General features: G+C 35.3%; 1 protein-coding gene across 1 annotated transcript in view; it reads right to left on the bottom strand.

The window, feature by feature from the left end:
• Positions 1–22711, bottom strand: part of LOC129229590 (uncharacterized) — a 57880-nt gene that overhangs the window by 14658 nt on the left and 20511 nt on the right. The window contains exons 2-4 of the mRNA XM_054863926.1: positions 8581–8740; positions 6567–6931; positions 3046–3200 (exon numbers count right to left, since the gene is read on the bottom strand). Of these exons, the coding sequence (XP_054719901.1) occupies positions 3046–3200; positions 6567–6931; positions 8581–8727 (667 nt within the window). The 5' untranslated portion in view covers positions 8728–8740. The remainder of the gene's footprint in view (positions 1–3045; positions 3201–6566; positions 6932–8580; positions 8741–22711) is intronic.

Raw genomic sequence — 22711 nt, 5'->3', positions numbered from 1 at the left:
TAAATATTAAAAATATGAACCTAATCGTAAGCGTAAGGTGCACTCAATAATAGGGGGTTCGAGACTTCTCCCCCGAGAAAATTTCGAAATTGTAGTCTTAAAAATGCATTTTAGACTATCTTTGGTAATGTTAGGAAGGAGGGAAAGGTTCAGAGACCCTTCCCCCGTCCATGTTTTGAAATTTTTTAAAAACGCAGTTGTTTTTTCCGATTGTGTAGAGAACTGGGGGTTAAGGGGCTCTCCCCTAGAAAATGGCTCGAAATGTAGCTCTAATAATGTAATTTCATATGACCTTTGATAATGTGGGAAGGAGAAAATCGGGGGGTTCTCTTTCGGAAAGTTTTCAAAATTAATTGAGGAACTTACAAGAAGTTTCAGACTATCTTCAACGATGCTGGCGAGGGGGGACGCTCTCCCGGAAAATTACCGAAGTTAGCTTTTAAAATGTAGTTTTAAGAGGATCTTTGGTAATGTTAGTGTGGCGGAAACGTTCGCGGACCCTCCCTCGATATTTTCCAAAATTTAAATTCCAGACATGCAATTGCAGATAATCTTCAATGATGTTACCATGGAGTTCGGGTGCGGTCCCCCGGAAATTGAAACTCCAAAACAGAAATTTTAGACTTTTTTTGTTGATGATATTGAGTTGAGGGGTGGTTCGGGGATCTCGGAAAAATAATTTCAAATTGAGGTTCTAAACACGAAATTTTAGACAATCATTAAGGATGAAAGGGATGTGTTTCTCGCGGATTTAGGTTGGGCGTTTCTCTGGGATTTGAGTGGGAGTACTATCCTTGAAGCTTTTGGGAATTGACGCTCCCTAAATACGTAATTGTAAGCCATTTCTGATGAAGATAGTGGAAAGGATCGGGTTTGGGAACTCTCCTACAGAATTCCTTCAAAATCAAAGTTTCAAAACCACTCTTTTAGTCTACTTTTGGTAACGTAAAATGAACTGCTAAGTTTCGGGAACTACCCTCCCTTCCCTTTCCTTCCTTCGTTTCCTATCTTCTTTTTCGTTTTTTGATTATTGATACAAATACTGTGGGGACCCCTCCCCGAGTTTTTCTTTTCCAAAACCATTTGAGTATTTTGGAATTAAATAATGAAACTTTCAATTCCCAATCTGATATTTCTATTTGTTTGAAATACGAGCATTTGCTGTTTCAGTAAAAATACTTTTAACATTGTTAGATTGATGTGGTACCTTTTAGGGATACAGGAGCGACTCTCGCCAAGGGTGCAACAGGAAGAGGAGCCGCAATTTGCAAGATTATTTCGGAAAAATATTATGAGTTTAAAGTTGATTACTTTAAAAGATTTTTCTTAGAAGATTAGCAATAATATAGCTAGAAGGAAAAGTAGGAGTCAGTAATAAATCCCACCCTGTGGAAAAAAAAAGAATTTTTAAAATATGGGTCTGCTCAATACTTCTACACTGCAGTGACGTATATGAGAGCTGTTAGGGGTGGTTTTCCTAGAAGTGGCTAAGCCATCTTTTTCGAAAAGGGGGCGGCATATCTTACCTCTCAATGGAAAAAGAGATATTTTGAAATATTATTCAAATAAATACAATATATGTTACAAATTAAAAGGTGAGAAAACTTCTCCCAGAAATATTACTATAGATCGACTAAACCTTCGATTTTAAAGCGACAACTTAAAAAAATTTCGGGAGAGCGTCTCTCCCTATCTCGCCAAAACCATTTACGATCGTCTTTTTTGTTGCTTCAATTTCGTAAATGCTCCGAGGTACATTCCCTTAAAACTAATTCCCTTCCGAAGGTAGGCCAAAATAAGATTTTTGGAGCTTCAGTTTCGAAAAATTTCCGGAATGCTTTGAATCTTTCCTCCCTCTAACATCACCTGGAATCGTCTAAAACTTCGTTTTTAGAACAAAAATTTCGAATATTACTGGGTGAGAAGTGAGAACCACCGTAGCCCCCGCTCTCAAAAACAATAGAAGATAATCTACAGTTACGCTTTTAGAAATTCAGTTGCAAAATTTACCGGGGGAGGGTATCCAAACTTATCTTTCCATTTTAAAAAATCGTCTAAAACTGCTTTTTTTTATACAACGATTTCGAGGCTTTTTTAGGGAAGAAATCCCCGATTCCCCCTACTTCTTCGGGAATATTTTACTTACGATTAGGTTCTAACGTTTCATAATAAATTGCCATTTAAATTAGCTTGACTTAATTTAGTGAAATATAAGTTCTTCCTTTCTGCAGCATCGTTTCATGAAAACATTTTTTAAAAAACTAATGAAACACAACTAAAATGCGAATACTTGAAGAAGAAATGATCAAAACTGGGTGCGTGATGTAGAAGCTGGTTGTGAGAAGCTTCTTTGCAGTCAACCACAGCCAATTCAGTCTCATTTCAGCAGCTTTCACTGTACAGCAGACATTATAGTGCTCTATTTTAATCTCATCGTCTTTTTTTTTTTTGAGCAAACGGGTGTACCGCGGTAAACCTTGGTGGCTCCCGTGCGCACGCCTCTGCTCATGGCTAGACTCCAAGAGCCATTTTTTAACAGGACAATGCTCGGTCACACACAAAGGGTATCAGCGGACTTCATCTGGTTGCGCGATACCTTGATTTGTTACACATAGAGCATATTTGGGATCACTTGACACGGTAAATTGAACAGTCTATGAGTTTGATCGAATTAATGGCGCGTTTTCAGTAACTATATGATGCGAGATGACGTAGGACAACGTACGGAGCTGCTATGCTTCGATGTTGGACTGTATCGCCTCATACATTCACTTTAGAAGTGGCTCAACCGAATACTGAAACCTCCACTAATTTGGGATTTCTCCAGTACTAAAGGTTCATTTTGTACAGTATTACCCTGTCCTCACGCATGTAAAATTTCGTTTCGTTTGACAAATCCTTGGAGCGTTGATTTTTTTTTTTTGTAGAGTGTATTAGTTCGAGTGTTTGACACACATTTTTTTTAAACAAAAAAAGCAGTTCCGTGAGTTTTCGGGGAAAAAATAATTCAAAAGTTTTAATCAAAGTCTTTATCTAACTCCTTACCGTTGTAATTTGGCTCTTCTTCTGTGTCAGTGATAATCTGCAGAACTTTAAAAGCTTTCGATTGTGCTACACCACGATTTGAGTCCATATCCTTTTCGTCAAACTTGAACGTGTGGTTCCTAGGTAATGTAGCTGAACGTGAAGCAGCAGAAAGACTAAAACATTAAGTTCTAATATTAATTTATTTCTGAAGAAAATAATATCATTGATAGTATTCAGACACAAGGTTTCTAACATTAAAAACACTGAAACCTAAGCAGTTAGGAAGGAAAATTTATCAACGTATTAAACAAAAAAAAGAGAGGGAAATTAAGAATCGTTTTTTATTATTTTTATTTTTAGCAGTAGCTCTTGAACATAGAAAAACTCATTGACTACAGTGCGCACAGATGGCGCAAACACATGTAGAGAGGGTAATTGGGGAGTGAACTATACAAGTGTAACAAGGTAAAATATATAAAGGGAAAATTGAAAATTTGTAAAAATATAAATGCAGAAGGATAAAATATAAAAACAAGTATGAAATTAAGAAGTTCAATCAGACAATTTAAAGTCTTATAATTAATGGGAACTAGTGTTTATAACCATCAATCGTCTTTTGTTGTTTTCCAACTGAAAAATGTTCTACCCACAATGAGCAAACTCTGTTTTTAAGCCATAAAATGTAATAGGGAACTTGAAACTGTAATAAAAATATAGGGCCTGTCTATAAATGATGCCACACCTCCTTTTTTTAAAAAAAAGTTGACCCCTTTCACCTCATTTTTATCGCAAAGTGTCATACTATACCTCCTTTTTCCCCCTTGTCACATGTCACGCTATATAGCGTGGCATAAACATAATGTTATAAACATGGGTTTGCTTTGAAGGAAATGTGTGATGTCTCTCGTCTTGACCTTCCCACCCCACCCCTTTTCCCTCCTTGTCTCAAACTGTTAGTTTTACGAAATCACCTCCACTTCTAAAAGCGTGACATCATTTGTTAGCGATCCCATAATAATTGAGAGCCTTTGTAAAGTGGAAGAAAGAATAAAAATAATGATGGTGACACAATTTTTCGTATTGGTTAAAAATATAAATCATTTTTGGACGGCGAAAAAATAACTTGTGACCTTCTTGAAAACTCTGAAGAGAAGCTGGAATAAGTCATGTACTGGTGGGTATATATGTGTGCTGCTTGTTTGAAGTAAAGATAAAAGGATTGATTTTATTTAACTGAAAATAGTTCAGTTTAATTCATATTCTGTGTTCATTATATTTTCCACGAAATTCTTTCATTCCCTTAGAAACCGCATTTACAAATTAGCAGAAGTGATGTAATTTCAACGTATAACCATGAACTCGTATTAGGATGACATAATACACTCCTGTTTGGTGAAAACTGCAACACCATGAAGGAAACATCACAGTTGAATGAAATTTAATACACAGTTGAGTGGTATAGGTACAAATAAATGATTACATATTCAAACCAAACAAACAATAAAAAGAGATAAAAATTAGTATATTGTGCGGCCACCACGCGTCGCAATAAGAGCTGCTACACGACTCGGCATGGAGTGAAACAAAGTTTGAATATCTGCGGAAGAGTATTATATATTGTTCGTATGCGCAACCAACGTTCATCTGTCGAAGAAATAGGACGAGGATCACGAGCGAGACGCCGCCCAACGAAATCCACACATGTTCAATCGGTGACATATCCGGGGAATATGCAGGCCAAGGAACAAGCTGTACCTGCTGCGAATCAAGGTTGGATTTGACAGTCCTGGTGACATGTGGACGGGCATTATCCTGCTGGAATACAGCCTCTGGTAATCCTTGCAGGAAAGGAATAGCTTGGGGTTGTAAAACTTCGTTTATGTATCGGGTACAGTTCAAATTGCCCACAATTCGTAGCAATTGTGATCGTCCATGATATGCTATGGCACCCCAGACCATAACTCCGGGTGTTCGTCCACTGTGGCGTTCGATACTGCACTCCGGAATGTGCCGTTCACCGGCATAGCGCCTTACACGAATTCGGCCGTCATGGTGCCACAAATTGAAGCGGGATTCGTCAGAAGAGACGATCTGCTGCCAGTCAGCATGCCAGCTCCTATGCACTGTAGCCGCAGGCGGTGATGGTTTTGCGTGAGAGGAATGCTGTATAAAGGAATCCTTGCGCGCAGCTCACGCTGCAGCAGACGTCTCCGAATTGATGAAGCACACAATGAAACACCTGTAGCGGTTGACCACTGTGCTGCCAATTGTCTAGAAGAAGCTCTGCGGTCCGTCAGCGCCATACGCACCAGGTGTCTGTCATCGCGAGCTGACGTCACATTTCGGGATCCTCTCCCGGATTTCCGAGTTGTCCGAACCTCGTCCGTGCACTGCTTCCAAACACGCATGATTGTGCTGCTGTTACGCTGCACACGAGCGGCTATTGCACGATAAGACAATCCAGCTTCACAAATGCCGGCGATTCTGCCCCGTTCAAACTCCGAAATTTGCTCAAATTTCGCTTTCTTTCGTCGAAGATGCATAGTAAAGATTCAGTTAACGTTTACTCTAGCATATAACTACCGATAATTAAACACGCCTCGCTGAAGCCGTCTATTTATATTCGATTCTATCCGCCGTTCAGAGGGCGCTGCTCAGCATACGCATGCCCTCTGAACGGTCTGTAATTCTAACCATTTGCATATCTTGCCCTACTTTATATTTCCTGCAATTTCCAGCGCACTCGCGTAAGTCCTTCGTGGTGTTGCAATCTTTACATACGGGACTGTATTACTAATGTTGCTGTGTCATTTTTTAAATGCACCCTTTATCAAATGCTTCCTCCTAATTAACGACTGCACAAAGCAAACGAAATGTTGGCGACGTAAGATATGAAATATATTGACTTAATTAATAGTCAATAATTAAAAGAATGTTTCTAGAAAATCTGTAGAAGGAGTCTAATTTATTTTTACGAAATAAATAAAGGGAATAGCACCTATTCAGACGAGAAATAAATATAGTGGAACGTAGGGTCTCATACTACTTCGAAAGGCATGAAAGAGAAATTAGAATTTCAAACTGAGCTTACTACAGTTTTGGAAAAGCGAATGAACGATACTCAAAGTAGCACAATATTTGAGCATTTGCTTTGAATTGTTCAGAGAAAAATTCGAAACAAATGCACAAAGTTGAGGACAAGCATGCTGACGGTAATCACTGTTCTTTGATTTTCGAAACAGTATTAAAAACCACCGCCACGTATCTTTTCTAATAGACTTACTTTTGGCTATGATAACAGTTTACAGTTCTCTTTAGTCGATCTGTCTGAGACTACTTTGATTTGTTTCCTATGTATAAAGAATTTATAAAATGAATTTCACCTTTGTCATTGAGAATAAGCTACAAAAACAATGTTGTTTAGGAGTCAACAAATCTTACCCTAAAAGATTAAACAGCGGACGCGTTGCCATAAAAACTACCAACGAAGTCAACAATTGATTCCAGGGTAATTCAAACAAAAACTAAATCTGTATTACCTTTTATCTGCAGCAACTAATTCTGCCTGAACTTCCAGGGCTTCTAGAGCATTTTCCATGGAATACATATCCAGAGGAGAATTGTATGTTGGCATCACAATTACTTGCTTCGGAGGTTCGAATTTCGGCGAGTTGTCGACAGGACTTGGGCAACTTTCTGTAGAGGACATACGTTCCTCGGAATATTTCTTCTTGCGTTCCATGCGTTTTTGAAGCCTGGCGTTCAAAACTTCTGACAAGTTTACACCACCAGGGGTATAAGTGAAAGGCTTCTTTTCTCTTTTAAGGGAAGTAAGCAAAGCTGCCGGTAAATTCACGTACTGGTTTGCCATAATTTGAGGTTCAGGAGATGATGGACAATTATTCTGAAATGAGAGAAATTTAGTTTTCTTCCGAATGTTTTTATTAGCTTTATTTTTGCTTAAACTAATCAATAAAGTGGTTGAAACTTTTGTTCATTTATTAGAACGAGGGTCGATAAATAAATAAGGTGAAATTCAACTACACCACTGTGCTGTTCCTCCACTCACGACTCCTCTGGTCGAGCTTCGTTAAGTTTGGCTGTCTGGTATGTTGCCGTGCTAAGCACAAAAGTTTTATCTGCACATTTTGTATTGTCACCAAGTGGTTCTTTGTCACATATTTTTCTCAAATACAATGTTTTATAATCATTTGTCGATGGGCAATATTTTTTATAAAAATCTGAAAAAGTTGCATTTGAATCAAATATATGGAGGTAAACAACTTTAAACGGGAATTTCTCATTTTGAACTCAGCTGCAGATACCACTTTTGCGCTTAGCACGGCAGTATGGATGTTCCAAATGTTGATCCCGCCAAATGCGAGTTTTATTCCGTAATTCGAGGCTTTTGAACGCCAAAAAGATTCCACCCGTGGATAATCATTACCAGTTGACACAAGTGTATGGTGACAAGTGTATATCCGTTCAACACGTCTGACAACGCTCGACCTCTTGTACTCACGTACCTTTTGGAATCTAGAAATTTTGACACTTTTGGTGGACTGTCATAATCCAACCATCTTGCAGTCCGGACCTCACGCCTAATGATTATCACTTGTCGCCTAAGTGGAGCGACGATGAAGCTAAAGATGAGTAATAACGCTTCTTCAACGGCGTGGTGGCAGAGTTATGCGACATTTGGATATAGAAATTGGAGCACTGTCTGCAAAATGTGTCGAAAAAGATGGCGATTATGTGGGAAAATAGATCTAAGTACCTTCTTTTCAACGATGTAATTTTCAATGAGATTAAACACATTAATATAACATAACCGCTTAAAACGAGCCTTGATTTAACGAGAACCCGGATTTAAAGAGGAAATCAGAAATATTTGGTTGGCATAATGTCTATGGGAGAATAACTCGCCTTATCCTTTTTTAGAAGTTTAATTTCAACGCTTGTGAATTTTTGAAAAACTGACTATTTCCTCCCCTTGTTTAATTTTTGGGAAACTGCGAAAGGATTACCAATCACTTTTTCTTTTAACTCGGACTCTGGTTTGAAATTCATGAATTTTGGAACTAAAGACCTCCACATTTCCTAAAGCTTTTAAAAAAAAAAAAAACACTTTTAAAGGTAAACTTTTATGACCTTTAATTTTTCAGTTAATGGTTTTGCTCTTAAGTAAATAGCTTTCGAGATATGAAACGAAAACTGGTAAAAATTCACTAAAATCCAAGATAGCGACGAGAGTCCCCTTAATTCCGCGGTCATATTTTTTTGGGAAACTCTGTAGAAAGTTAGCCCTTTAATCATAACTATGAATACAAATTGCGTTTCGTTAAAGAAACAGATGAGGGTAGAAAATTGCGGTGGAATGTTATACTATTAGTATATTTACATTTGGAAGTAATTTGGTTTCATCTTGAATAATTAAAAAATATACTAAAGCAATGTTGCTTGCCTGCCAAGCCAACAGGCATGAGGTCATTATTTTTATGTTATTAAATGAAACAAAGTTAAGCAAGAAATTACAGGAAAATCCAATCATACCACAACAGGAGTGTTTATTGCTACATTTTCCCTTCCAGAAGGGGAAGATCGATAATCTGTCGATGAGTCATTTTCTGTCGTCCAACTGTAACCCCAGGGGGAGGGTTTAGGACTGGCACTGAACCCAGCAAAAGAGTGGGTCGCCATTGGAAAAGATTACCTGAAAGAGAAATCTTTTGCATGAATACAAATGTAAAAGAGAATTCTTGATGTTATATTATATGTTACTATAACTGAGGAGCGGTGCAACTCCAGAAATAATAACATGTATTAATGCTAAATTATAAACATACTTTATTTCATTTTTAATCTTAATTAGATGCAAAATGTAACTTGAATTAAACAAGAAGTTCCGTCTAGAACGAAACGAGCCTACTTTCCCGTATACCCATACTAATTTCTAGTACCTGATAAATATTCTCAAAAGTAGCTAAAATCGCAAATTGTTTCAAACATATTTTTTTAATATTTTAAACTGATTTTTTAAAATAAAATATTCCTTACTCATCTAAAAAAAATTAGATGCGTAAAAGAAAAATCGAACAAATAAAATAGCAGCACCTTTTAAACAAAGCAGCTAATACACTTTTTTCCATTGAAAAAAATTCTTTAACAGCTTTCAAAACGAAAAAATAATAATTAAAATTAATAAGCTCATTAAAATAAATACATCATATCAAAAAAAAAAAAAAAAATCGTTTATTTTTCCCCTGTTGCTAAAAATATTTTTTTAAGAATTAATGAACTTACTAAAATAAGTAAAAACAATAAAATGTCAACTTAAAGAAATACTTTTCATTGTCAAAAAAAAAAATCGTTTCCGCATATCTTTATGTAGAAACATAAATGACTTCGAGTTTATTCGCCGAAAACTGAATACCTAAATTAAAACTTCAGCGTGAAAATAAAAATAAGTCTTATTAACAATAATTATTTCACAGTTAAAATCATGGCTGCTGAGTCGGAGTCTATCTCATTTTGGGATGTCGGAGTTGGAGTCAAATATCCAAGAATCGGAGTCAGTCATTTTTCTCCGTGTATAAATTTTTCCCAAAGCTACGAAGTCGTGGAGTCGGTGTCAGGTGCTCTTAAATTCTCGGAGTCAGAGTCAGGAGTTTGTCGTCAAGAGCTATTTCCAACAATAATTATTTCACAGTTAAAACCATAGCTGCGGAGTCGGAGTCGGAGTCAATCTCATTTTGAGATAAAGGAGTTGGAGACGAATATCCAGGAATCGGAGTCAGTCATTTGTCCTCCGTGTATAAATTTTTGCCAAAGCTACGAAGTCAGAGTCTAAGTCGGGGAGTCGGAGTCCGATTAATTGTCGGCACCAGGAGTCGGAGTCGGAATCAGGTGCCCCTAAATTGTCGGAGTCTGGAGTTTAGCGTCAAGAGCTATTTCCAACAAAATTTGTTTGAAGTAAATTCGCCTTCAAGTACGGAATCTACATTGACTTTCCCCGTAGGCGCTAATGTTAAGTTTTTTTTGAACTGTTCAAAATTGAACAAAAAATAGTTCAAATCAAAAAGTGAAATATGGGAATGAGGTGTCCTCGTCGAGAGCTTTCGAACAAAAACAAAGTTTGTTCAAATCGGACTATTCATTCAAAAGTTGTTAGGAGTGGGGGGGGGGACAAACCAACAGACATTTCCCCCCATCTCAATACCCTACTTTCCAATTTTTAATTTTTCGATACTTATTTAATTATTTTATTTATTTTTGACTTTTTTTTTTTTGTTTTTCGCGATATTTTTAAGATGCATTAAGCCTTCTTTCATGCTTTTTTCTTCTTTTTCTGACTTTTACTCGGAAAGTAGGTTAAAAAGGAAAAACCAAACGTTTTTTCTCTGCGATGCGACTCGTATGCAGTAACTTGCTACACTTCCCAGGTTTTTCTTAAATTTTTCCCTAAGGGTGTTCAAATTTTCGTAAATGGAGCTTGTACTAGTCAGGCCAATACTCTGGTTTTATACCGAAAAATAAGTGAAAAGATTGTACAAAAAAACTTTCAGAAAAAGAAAAAATAACCGATCGTATTTGATGATCTTTTAAATATTTCATTTGGGAGTGCCCCTCTTAGTCTCCTTTCTTGCTATAGATGTTCATGTTTATGAACTTATCAATCTCTCTAGCCCTTGAGAAGAATGTTGATGGCCAATATGACGACTTCTTCACTCTCCAAAGCAAAATAATATCTATAAAAACTGTCGAAAAGTGAAAAAAAAAAAAAAAAAAAATAGGGGGATCTATCTTTAAAAAGCGTTAAGTAATGTGGGATAACGAGGTCATACTTGGATTCAGTAAGTCATTATTTTACCTTAGAATCAGAAAGAATAGTGTCGGATGCATTTGAAAAGATTCCCCCCCCCCCCCCCCCGCCGCTTAGTGTTATTAGCAATACTTTGTGTTTGCGTCGGTAACTTGGAGGATATTGTGACTATGATCGATTTAACGCTAACCAGTACACGGGGGTTTTTGGCCGGTAAGCATTGAACCCCATTGCCCAGTCGATCACGAGCTTAGTGCCTAACCAATCTCTCGTAATGGCTGAAATTTCACTATAACTTAGTTATATAATGAGGAGCAAATACTTCAAACTGTGACTTTGTGACGTTGTTCCGAATTTAAGGATGATAATTTAGTAAACTAATGTGCAATCAGTATTTCAGCCGGCAACATATAGGGTAAAAGCACCAGTAGTAGGCCATTTAAGAGCTCGTTTGTTGATCTTTTTTAACCTATAAATTCCAGCAATCAATACAACAACAAAAGCATAGTTAAAGTTTACGCTAAATTTTTTCTGATGGTGATTCACTTACTTGTTTCAGAAATAGTAAATCCTTTTCATGTTAGAAACCAAGCTATTCTTAATACGGGAAAAAGCATTAGTAATCGGACTCTGAAATCCAGTGCTCAACTATGTATGAACCCAGTAGTCGGTTTTTACTTTCATCAATCTCATGGGATATAAGTGAATGAACGAAAACAAAATATAATGCGAAACTTACACCACAACATTATACAAACAAAACTCATTTTTCAGGAAATTGCGAATGAGTTCTGCATTTTTGATGTCTTTGTAACCGTTATTTTTAAATTATCTTTCAAACTGCAACTAGTTTGAATATGCATCACATGCAATACATTTTTAATCATTATGTTCTACATCAGTTATCAAAATATTTTTACACTACGCAACTAAAAATGCTAAGAATTGATAACACCCCGGTTAATTAAAACCCAGTAAATTATTGACTTGAATTTCTTTGGGAAGGAAATTTTGAAAATTTCCAAAACATGATATTTTTTTTTTTCACTTTGACAGGAAAAGTTTTTTTTCATTTTCTGTTTATTTTTACTAAAAATAAAGCTGAAAGTCTGGATTTCTGTTATGCGCATAGCGAATTAGAGCCGCTATATAGATAGGCCGACGCATCTGCTTAAGTTTAGCCATTTTGGATCGGATTTTTCATTGTTGCACTGTTAGGGTTACCAGAGTCAAGTTTCGGATTTCGCCAAATTTGCCGAAAGTAATAATTTATTTAATAAATCATTTGCCGCTAATAATTGCTCACAGTGAACAATCACCAAACGCGATAACTCGCCCGAAAAGAGAACCACTCAAACACGCGCTCCGATCCAAAATGGCTAATCTTAAGCTGATGCGCCTGCTCGTATATATAGGGGCCTTAGTCTGACGCATTGAGTCGTTAGCACACAATGAATCTCACATAAATAAAAATATTTATCTTAAAGTCTTATATTTTGCTTAGATAATAATTTAATTTCCAGAACCCACAAATGTATGCTTGCTTAAGGTTTAGCCTTGAAACTTATGTGCGAAATTTACTAACAAAACTTTAGTTTTATGATTACTATTATTTCATTGTTTCTGGCAACAATTGAAAAGCTTAAGTGTGTTAAGTTTCACCGGGTAAAATTTAACCTGGCAACCGGAAGCAAAATGTGAAAATTATGACGGACAAAGCAAGTACAGAAAAAGTCTTTAATAAAAAATAATAGTTTAAAAATCTAAAAAAAACACGCTTTCGTACACTGTAAAAAATCTCGGAAAACTCTCTGAATATACAAAAACGTTTTCCGCAACACACAGATTCGTACGCCCTCCGCAGTTTTCTGCTATAATCAAAAACCTTTCCCGTTTAGCAAAAAAGTAAGAGTCGACGCATGCGCAGCTCACACGGCAATTTTATAGTAAAGCAGCAAATCCAAACTGAAACTTTCGAAAGCACGCAATGAAAACAAGTGCTGACTCATGTATGCGAAGTAACACTCATCAAGGGGATTAGTAGAAGTTTTGTTCCTCGCATGAATTCACTGAAGATAATTTTAAAGTCTTATATTTTCTTGCATATGTATCGTCATGAGATTGAATTTGAAGCTATGTCACTTATTTTTAAGTACGAAGTGCAAATTCTCGACGCATGCTCGCGGAAGGAATACAAACTGAAATTAAAAACCAAATAACTGCCGAGAGGACGCCATGTAAATTCATTGCGTCGCATAACTTGTGTAGGTAATTTACTTTTTTCTTGGATACTTTTCTTCTTTCTACCAAATGGGTAATTTTTGTTGGCAGAATTTTATTCTGTCATAAAAATCACCTTTTTGGTGACTAAAGCCTGCAAAAGACCACCACCGACGAATAGGTAAGTCGCTTTGCAACTCTATTACTTTAAAGAGATTTAGTTCATATAAATCTCGTTAAAAAAAACTATTTTCTTCAGTATCATTTTTTCGTTGTGAACTATTGCAATTTGAAAATATTTTACATTACGTAGAACACATATTTAAAGTGCAAGTGTGTCTAGTTTTATTCTGTAAAATTTATGAATTGAAGATTATAAAAAACTTTAAATAAGTGTTATTGTGTACTTTGTTTTTATGTGTCAATCTCAGTTAATATTTGGCTGAACATTTATGTATCAAGCATTATGAATTAAATGTTATAATATGTAGGGCTCTACCGATGGCATTTTTTGGCCGATGGGCCGATGCCGATTGTTGGCCGATTGTTCAAAGATGGCCGATGGCCGATGGCCGATTGTTTTCCTCCAAATGGCCGATTGCCGATGGCCGATGGCCGATGTTGTCGGCCGATGGCAAAAAAAAAAAAAAAAAATTAACAGAAATAAATTGATAAGATTTTCAGGTTTAAAGGATCATTGATTCATTTCACTTTACTTTCTTTCGATGAATAAGGAATTGTAATCACAAAATATATATATCAGATTTCGACCTAAATTTATATTTTACGATCACCCAATTTAAACTTCACAAGTTTTTTCGGCACATCTGTACATGCATATGTACCTAAGAACATATAGATGACCGAAATTTCCATTTTGAACTCCTCTTTAGTTAATTATCGCAAACTCACTTGTGATATCTTCATCCGCGTAAACTTGCGTCACTCAAAAACGTTATGAAATAGTAAGTTGGAAACTCATACGTACGTAGTATGATTTAAAAGTTTGAGGCAAGCTGTATAAAACCTTACCCTGAATAGTTCACATTACCGAAGCACATCTATCAACAAAATTGTCACCTTGAACGACTATGCACTTCTGCAAACGTTCGTATAGCTTTTAGAAGCACTGGCAGCCATTTTCGCAACTTCCTGTAAGGCTTTAACTTCATCGTGAGGAAGAAAGCGACTTTCATGTTGAGGATGCACGGTTTGGTTTGTCAATACTCTGATATGACAAACAAATAACATAACGTTTCGTCGGACTTAGCTCCGTATGACTTTTACCTGTTCCCAGCAAAAAAGATTTGCATGACGCCGCTTTCTTCCGTCAGGAGAAGATAAAGCTTCATCACAGAAGGTAGCGAAAAACGGCTTCCATGAGTGTTTCCAAAAGTTATATGAACGCTGGAAGAAGTATATAGTCCAATGTTGCCAGATTGGGGGAAATTTTCCCATTTTGGGGAAATCTGGTGCTCTCTGGAGAAATTTTGGGGAAATGGGTGTTGAGGGGAATTCTTTGGGGGAAAAATTTTTTCTTGGGGAAAACCTGGGGGGAAAAAACCTCGGGAAAATTTGTAATTAAATTTGCGTCTTGACATCTGGTAGTTACATTGTTTGTATCAAACAGCGTTGGTTTAGTTTTGTTCAACTTTATGGAATTCGCATTTCGTATTATGTGAAATATTATGTATGGAATTCGCATTAATAGTTTTGCGTGAGTTACTAGTTGATACGTGAAACAGGCAAAAATAAGTGTGATGAAGAATATTCTTAGATAAATATATATATATATAAATCTTAGTTAAAATTTACAGAAGCAGAGTAGTAAATGCGAGTAGAAAAAAAAATATTTGGTTATTTCTTATCTTTCGGTCAGGCGCTTGTATTTATGACTAGTGGCACCTGCACGGCTTTGCCCGTAGTAGAAAAATTAAAAGGTATTTTGGTTCCCCTGTATATTTACAAATAATGCGTGGTGAATTTCTCGCCAATTGGCTTGCCCACGCTACGGTTCCACATTATGATAACTTGGTAATTTAGTCTTCCATCTTATGATAATTTTGCTCGGGAAAATGTTTTTAAAATTGGAATAGAAAAAGAACAAAATCGAATTTTCGAAAAATCGCTTAAGGGTGCGCACCCACATGCTACAAACTGATTCTTTGCCAAATTTCATGAAAATCAGTCGAACGGTCTAGGTGCTATGCGCGCCACAGAGATCCTGGCAGAGAGACGGAGAGATCCGGAGAGAGAGACTTTCAGCTTTATTATTAGTAAAGATAAAAAAAGATAAAGACAAAAAAAAAAAAAAAAAGCGAAAATGGGAAGAAAAAAAAAGTTGGGGAATTTTGTAAGAAAATTTGGCTATTTGGGGGGGGGGGATTTTTCAAGAGACAAAAATATCAGGGGAAGTCGATTCATTTTATGAAAATATTAGTGGAAAAATAATTTTTAAATTTGGGGAATTTTGAAAGAAAACATCGCTTTTTGGGGGAAAAGTTGGAAAGGAATTGGAGAAATCTGGATTTGACCATCTGGCAACACTGACATACTCCTTCATGGTGACCTTTTGAAGGTGGATGTGCTTCGGTTATGTGAACTATTCTGGGTAAGGTTTTATACAGCTTGTCCCCCGAACTTTTGGATCGTAGTACGTACAATCTGTATAGGGTGTAGTTATGTTTTTCTTTTTTTGACTGCTGTATGATGGAAGACAAAGAACAACCAAAAAAAAAAAAAAAAAGAATAAAATAAAATAAGGAAAGGAAGGAAAAAAGGAAGAAAAACAAAGAGACTGTTTAATAACCAATTGATTTTTTTAAATTGAACATATAACTAAGATTTCAGTAATATTGTAATAATATATGGATTTAGGTACATTAAACATAGTTAAAAAACATTAAATTATGTTTTATCGTTAAAATTAAGAATAAAACTATGATACCGTCAACAAATAACGCAATTTAAAGTGGAAAAATTGCACGTAGACGTTTTAGTCATCAAATTAAACAAAAAAGGTAACAGATAAATTTCAATATTAAATCATATTAGGAATATTTTTATACTTATTTAAAATTTATGAATAGAAAAGTTTGCATTTTTCATAAAAGCTATAAGAGTGACATAAATTTTGCTGAAAAAAGAAATAGCCATGAAAAGAGCGAGGTTCTTAAAACGCAACTACAATAGACAAACTCAATGTTTACACCATGTTAATAACTGAATACATATACTACTTGATCTGATGTTTGCACACGTAATATTGAATAATTTGATTGTTTAATCTTTTATGAAGCTTTACAAACAAGTTCAAATTAATTTTTTCAATTTAGGAATAAGTTTCTGAAATTAAAAAAAATTGCATAATGGAAAATCCTTGAAACTTTTCTAGAAAAAAACGAAAATAACTTATTCATTGATTTTATATAAATACATAAAAACTTCTGTTACTTTCAACAGAAAAAAAAATCGAACGCTATTATTGATGCAAAAAAGATGGCGCAATACGAAATATAGGTGAAACAAATATAAGAAATACACAAAATGACATTTCTTGACCAAAATAAATAATCGCTAAATATGTAAGAAATGCTTGACACGACGAGGGTGGGTTAGGAGAGTCACCCTTTGATTTTGGGGCAACTCACAACATTAAACTTCGGCCTCATTTTTTTAGTTACAGAACCGCTACCACCAACGCCTCGTAAGAGTTTCTGAATCTACTTCAGCACTTACGAAGAAAAAATTCAAAAGTCCCTTTGATTTCCGAATTATGTCACTGTTCAAAACGTCTTTAATCAATTTTGTTAGATTAATTCTCTAAATTTTTCCTAAACAAAAAATAAAGCTTGAAAAAAAAAAAAATATGAATGGTGTTACTTTTTAAACAACTCAAAAGTACAACTACAGTTTAATTTCAGAAATTGAGGGAGTGGGAGGAGGGGCATAGTCTCCAATTCGGCAATATATCACCAAATGATCGTCAGTCTGAGGCGCTGTATTAGTTTTACCTTGAAATAAGTAATTAACAGCCACAAAAAATGAGTAATAGGCTTTTTAGAACACCCGATTGAAAACAAAAAGGGAATTGCACAACTGGAACGTACGCACACCCCACACGCGAAAATTTAACCTTCTACAGCTGACCAGTTTTGAGTTATGACTTATGAGAGATACTTACGTACATCCAACCGCAAGAAACAACGCAATAATTAACTTGTTTGGTACCTGAATGCAGTATTAAAAACTCTTTCAGGGGTGATTGAAATAAAAATTCATACTGAAATTTAAGTAAACAATTTTATATGAAAACAATAACTCACTTTACTTTGTATTAAAAAGTAAAACAACAAAGGTCCTTTTTTTTCCAAAAACATCGGCCAATTCCATCGACTTTTCGATGTTTTTTAAGGCCGATGGGCCGATGTTTCCTGCAAGTTAGCATCGGCCGCCGATGCCGATGCCGATGGCTAAATTGTTGAACCATCGGCGCCGATGCATCGGCCAGGCCGATGCATCGGTCGAGTCCTAATAATATGCAAATTGTCAGGTTTGATAGTTCGTCTTTAAGGTTGCATGTTTTCATTCTCTTGTAAACAGTGTAGCTAGATTGTATGAAGTAAAAAAAAAAACTATCTCTTGTAATTAGGAACATAGTGCTTCAGTATTATCTAAATGACGATATCTCTTTAAATATTTGCATTAGCGAAACGCTTTAAATTAGTTAAATGTGTATTAATTTCTTTAACAAATAGATACATATATGTATTTAAAAGTGTCTTCATTTTTTTCGTTTTACGAGCCTCAATTTTACCAAAAGCAAAAAAAAAAAAAAAAAAAAAAGTCTTAATAAAATAATTTTGTATTTTTACACCATATTAAAGTATTTGACTTATAACTTATATGATACTTTGATTTATAATGTATATGATACTTTGATTTATAATGTATATGATGTTGCTTTTTCAAGGGGGGGGTGGGCGCTTCATAGCATTTTATGGGTGCACCATTACTCTTATGGTGGGGGGGGGGGGATTCTCGTATATATGAAATGGAATAATCATGTAATAGAGTTCAATGTTTTAATAAATAAAATATATAATGCATTTTGCGCACACTGTAAAAATAAAATCAGTAACCTATTTTGAATAAGTATTTATATTTGTGATGAGCTGGAAAAGGGCAAGAACAGAAGAATCAACCCGAATGGTTCCAGCAGGGGGACTTGGTGTCATATTTAAATTCATCAAGAGAGAAAAACTGAAGTTTAAGATTGTTTAACAAACAATCCCCACTTTTCAGAAGGTACCCCCCCCCCCTCCTCCAATTCCCCGACGATTTTGTGATTAGGAATGAAACTACTAGATTATTTCATAATTTTTCAAAAATTTATAACTGTGCATATGTTATGCTGTTAACCATGCTATTTGTCATTAGAAATTCAAAAAAAAAAAAAAAAAAAAATCCACGAATGATTCTAAAATTGCTTGTATTATTGCTCTTAGATATGAAAGAATTGAAACTGATATGGTATGCAATACTATAATAAAGAATTATTTTTTAGAAAAAATCACGGAAAAAGGATTCTGAAATTCTCGGAAACGTTTTTGAAAATTGTTTGGAGAATTCCGAAATACTCGGAAACGTTTTCGAAACTTTCATGAACCACAGCTGCACAGAATACTCAGAAACTTTTCTGGAAATTACGGAAAGAGGATTCCGAAATACTTAGAAACGTTTCTGAAAATTATAGAAAGAGGATTCCGAAATACTCAGACACGTTTCTGGACATTACAGAAAGAGGATTCCGAAATACTCAGAAACGTTTCTGAAAATTACAGAAAGAGGATTCCGAAATACTCAGACACGTTTCTGGACATTACAGAAAGAGGATTCCGAAATACTCAGAAACGTTTTTGAAACTTTCATGAACCACAGCTGCACGATATACTCAGAAACGTTTCCGGATTTTTTTTACAGTGTAGCAAAATGAACTAAAAAGTGAAAAATAATCTTTGGAGGATAGTAGTTGACCAGTCACTTAATTTTAATGTACTACAAAAAACCACGGGGTGCTGTCTATTTACATTTTTGCATGGACAACAAATGGAAGAAATTCAAGACAACTGATAAGAAGCCCCCCACGCTTTTTTGTATTACATTAAAATTAAGTGATTGATCAACTACTATCATCCAAAGATTATTTTTCACTTTTTAGTTCATTTTGCTACGAAAGCGTGTTTTTTTAGCTTTTTAAACTATTATTTTATTTTCTTCTTTTTAGTTTAACTTGTTTTACGAAAAAATATTCATTTCAACATTGTTCAAAATCTTTAATTTTCATGAAATTTGCCCCCCCTCCCAAAAAAAAAAGCAACTAAAGGTCTCGGGTGGCATTCGAAACGTGGTCTCTCGAATTCCAAAAAGAGCAACTTAATCCCTTAAAGTGTAATAGCCTAGCTCTAAAAACATTCAACTTCGCATATAAATTGCCTGTGAAGTAATTGTCTAATCCAGCTAATCTATCTCAGTCATCGATGTACATATGTGTGCGGAAGTCATATCAACATTACTTTGAAAATTTGAGATGCTTTTGAATAAAAGTTTTGTTCAACAATGGTCTGATCAGCAATGAATTTCCAATTGAAGGCTTACCTAAATTTTGGCATGAAATTAATTAAAAACAATTATATTTCATGTTCTAATTACCTTGGAACATTGGAAGAAATTTTGTCTGATGTAGAAAAATTAAAGGTTTTTGTAGATATTTTTAAATAATTTTTTGCGGGCATTTTTTAATGTATTCTTTTAAATTTTTCCTTTTTCACATTGTTGGATTTATGCCAAAATATTGATTAAAATTGGAGGAAACTAACAATTAAAAGAATTAATTAATTAATCTGATTATAGAATATTGCATTGTTATCGGGTCTGAGGTCGCGTGCCAAATTTCAAAAGAATCCGATCGCAGAACGTGGGCGAAATTTGAGCTGCAAGATTCCGTTGCAAGATACATACATACATACAGATGAAGCTAATAAAAGCGTGTTAACAACTTAATTTTTTTTCCTGACGTGGAAGAAAATATTTCCCTTAAAAGAACTTTTATTTAAATTTTGTATACAGATTTTTTTCAAAAACAAAACAAGCTAGGCAGTCAAAACATAAATACGTTTTAATCCTTTTTAACAATTCAACCATAAAAAGTATCTCTACTTAATTGGACAATTTAACCATGAAAAATATCTCTACTTAAATGAAAAATTCAACTATAAAAAATGCCTTTACTTTTTCGTAAAAAATATCTTTACTTTTTCGTAAAAAATATCTTTACTTATCCGGACTTTACTGAAATCAAGACTTCATCCTTTTTCCCGGACCCGGAGAAGAAACTGTAAACCAAGGTAGGAAGTTAAACCATGAATGTGCTTTAGTGTTTTTTAACAATTCAACCATGAAAAATATCTTCACTTAAGGAAACATCTACTTAATCGGAGAAAATGATTTTTCCTTCCCAGTCTTAAACCTTTTTTCCCTGACATGAACGAAAATATTTCTTTAAATAGAATTTTTATTCGAGTTTTGTGTACAAAATTTTTTGGCCAAAGAAAGCAAGCTATAGGAAGTCAAACCACGAATGTATAATGTGTTTTAGCGCTTTTTAACAATTCAACTATAAAAAATATCCTTACTTTAGTACTTCAGTCGAATGTTGTCTGAGTTCTCTTGGCTCTCGTTTAACGCAATACTTTCATTGCTGTTATGTCTTCCTAAAATATTTACCAAGTAAAATGGCAACTCTGTTTGTTTGAACAAAACAGTACAGAAAACGCCGTTAACTTTTGTGAAATATACTTGCAAACATTCCAAAAAAAAAAATCGAAGCTAAACATTGTTTCTTCACCGTGCTACAGAAGTAACAAAAATTCAGAAAAAAAAGCTTTTTCTACGAAATACTTGTTTACCGTTCCACATCCGTATACAAAAGCTGTTGAAAAAGAAATAATAGAATCCTGGAACTTAGTGTTCCAGGAAGTGTCCCAAAAGGAGGCAAAGCTATCATTTCTCGCACTTTTGAGTAGTAAATATTTGCTTGTAACTGTTAAAATCTTCTTGGACGAAATATGCTCGTTTTCACTGCGTGGGTGTTTCTGAATAGGGCGGGACAATTGCCAATGGCCCTTTGCCATCGAATGAGAAAATGCCTCCTCGTGCCTTTGGGGAAACTCGAGACGATCTTTTCAGTATCAGGATGTCTGTGAATGTGGCTTTATTCTCCACCGCGTTGGCAACAGCTGTGTGTGGCATCAACAGGCAGTCGTAGAGGGTGTACTGTTTGAAAGTCAAGTTTATACCTAGCAGAACGTAACTAAAGATTTAAAGTTAAGCGAATGGCAATGAGTAAAAATAGTGCCAATGCCAGGCAATGAATCACCACGGTCGTTTGTTTATTTCTGAAGTTGAAGCTAGTTACATATTTGAATTACGTTTTCCGCTAAACTATTTGGTTGAATAATGACTGTAACTGCGTTCAGGGGCACCCCGATGGGAGGTCACTGTGACCTTGCAAAAATGTCCATATTCGGCGAATCTTTTCTAACTATTCGGCAAAATTTGGAGTTCTATTCCGCAAATTATCATCATTCGGAGAAATTTAGAGTTCTATTCGGAAAAATTTTCATCATTCGGCAAAATTTGGAGTTCTATACGGCAAATTATTATTACTCGGTGAAATTTAGAGTTCCATTCGGCAAAAATTCCATGATGCGGCAAAATTTGGAGTTCTACTCGGCAACTTATTATCATTCGGTGAAATTTAGAGTTCCATTCATTCTGCAAAACTTTCATCATTCGGTAAAATTTGGAGTTCCGTTTGGGAAATAGTGAGTTTCCACACTCCGAAAAAATTACGTTTGGGACGCCCTTGATTGCGTTAAAGCCCTTTGTTTGGGGAGTTTTCTCCATCACTTAATATTAATCTCATTGCTAAACGAATTCAAAAAGTATTTGTTGAATTTCAGAACTGTTTGAAAGTAGAGATGGAGCTGTCATATGGATGAGAAAACCGTGAAACTTGGACTCGTCAACCATGGGATGAGTCTCAAACAAAAATAATTTCCCACGTTGACTTCCTTCAGAAACGAAAAAGGTGTGAGGCTAGATAGGAGCGCTCCGAATATAAATTTTTGTGAGGGCAGAAATTCTTAATTTGCCGAACGGAATTACGAATTTTGAGAAATGATAAAATACGGGTATGCACATTTATGTACATCTAATGAAAAGGACGTACGGGCATTTACAAATTGCAACATTGCAATTTTGTTTTACCATTTGCCGAATCGTCAGAAACAATATGCCGAAAAAGGATTTTTTGGGAGCTCGAAGTGACCTCCCGTTACTTCCCATCATACTTCCCCTAATGGGGTTGTTTCCTTCAGTCAAAAGTACTACTTTTTGGTCACTGAAATTGATAGAATAAGCAAGAAAATAGCATGGACCCAGAAAATACTTTAATTTTCCCAACAGTTATTTTTTAATTAGTTTTTTTAAATGTCCGATTTTTCAAATGACCGTGGTCTTGATGACGTCACAAATGATGCTCTTTAGCGCATCTTTCTACCATGGTTTCACGTTATGATA

Source organism: Uloborus diversus, chromosome 9, assembly GCF_026930045.1.
Source record: "Uloborus diversus isolate 005 chromosome 9, Udiv.v.3.1, whole genome shotgun sequence".
NCBI classification, from domain to species: domain Eukaryota; kingdom Metazoa; phylum Arthropoda; class Arachnida; order Araneae; family Uloboridae; genus Uloborus; species Uloborus diversus.
Note: the sequence above shows the minus strand (reverse complement) of the source record. Positions and strands in the feature narration are given on the sequence as shown.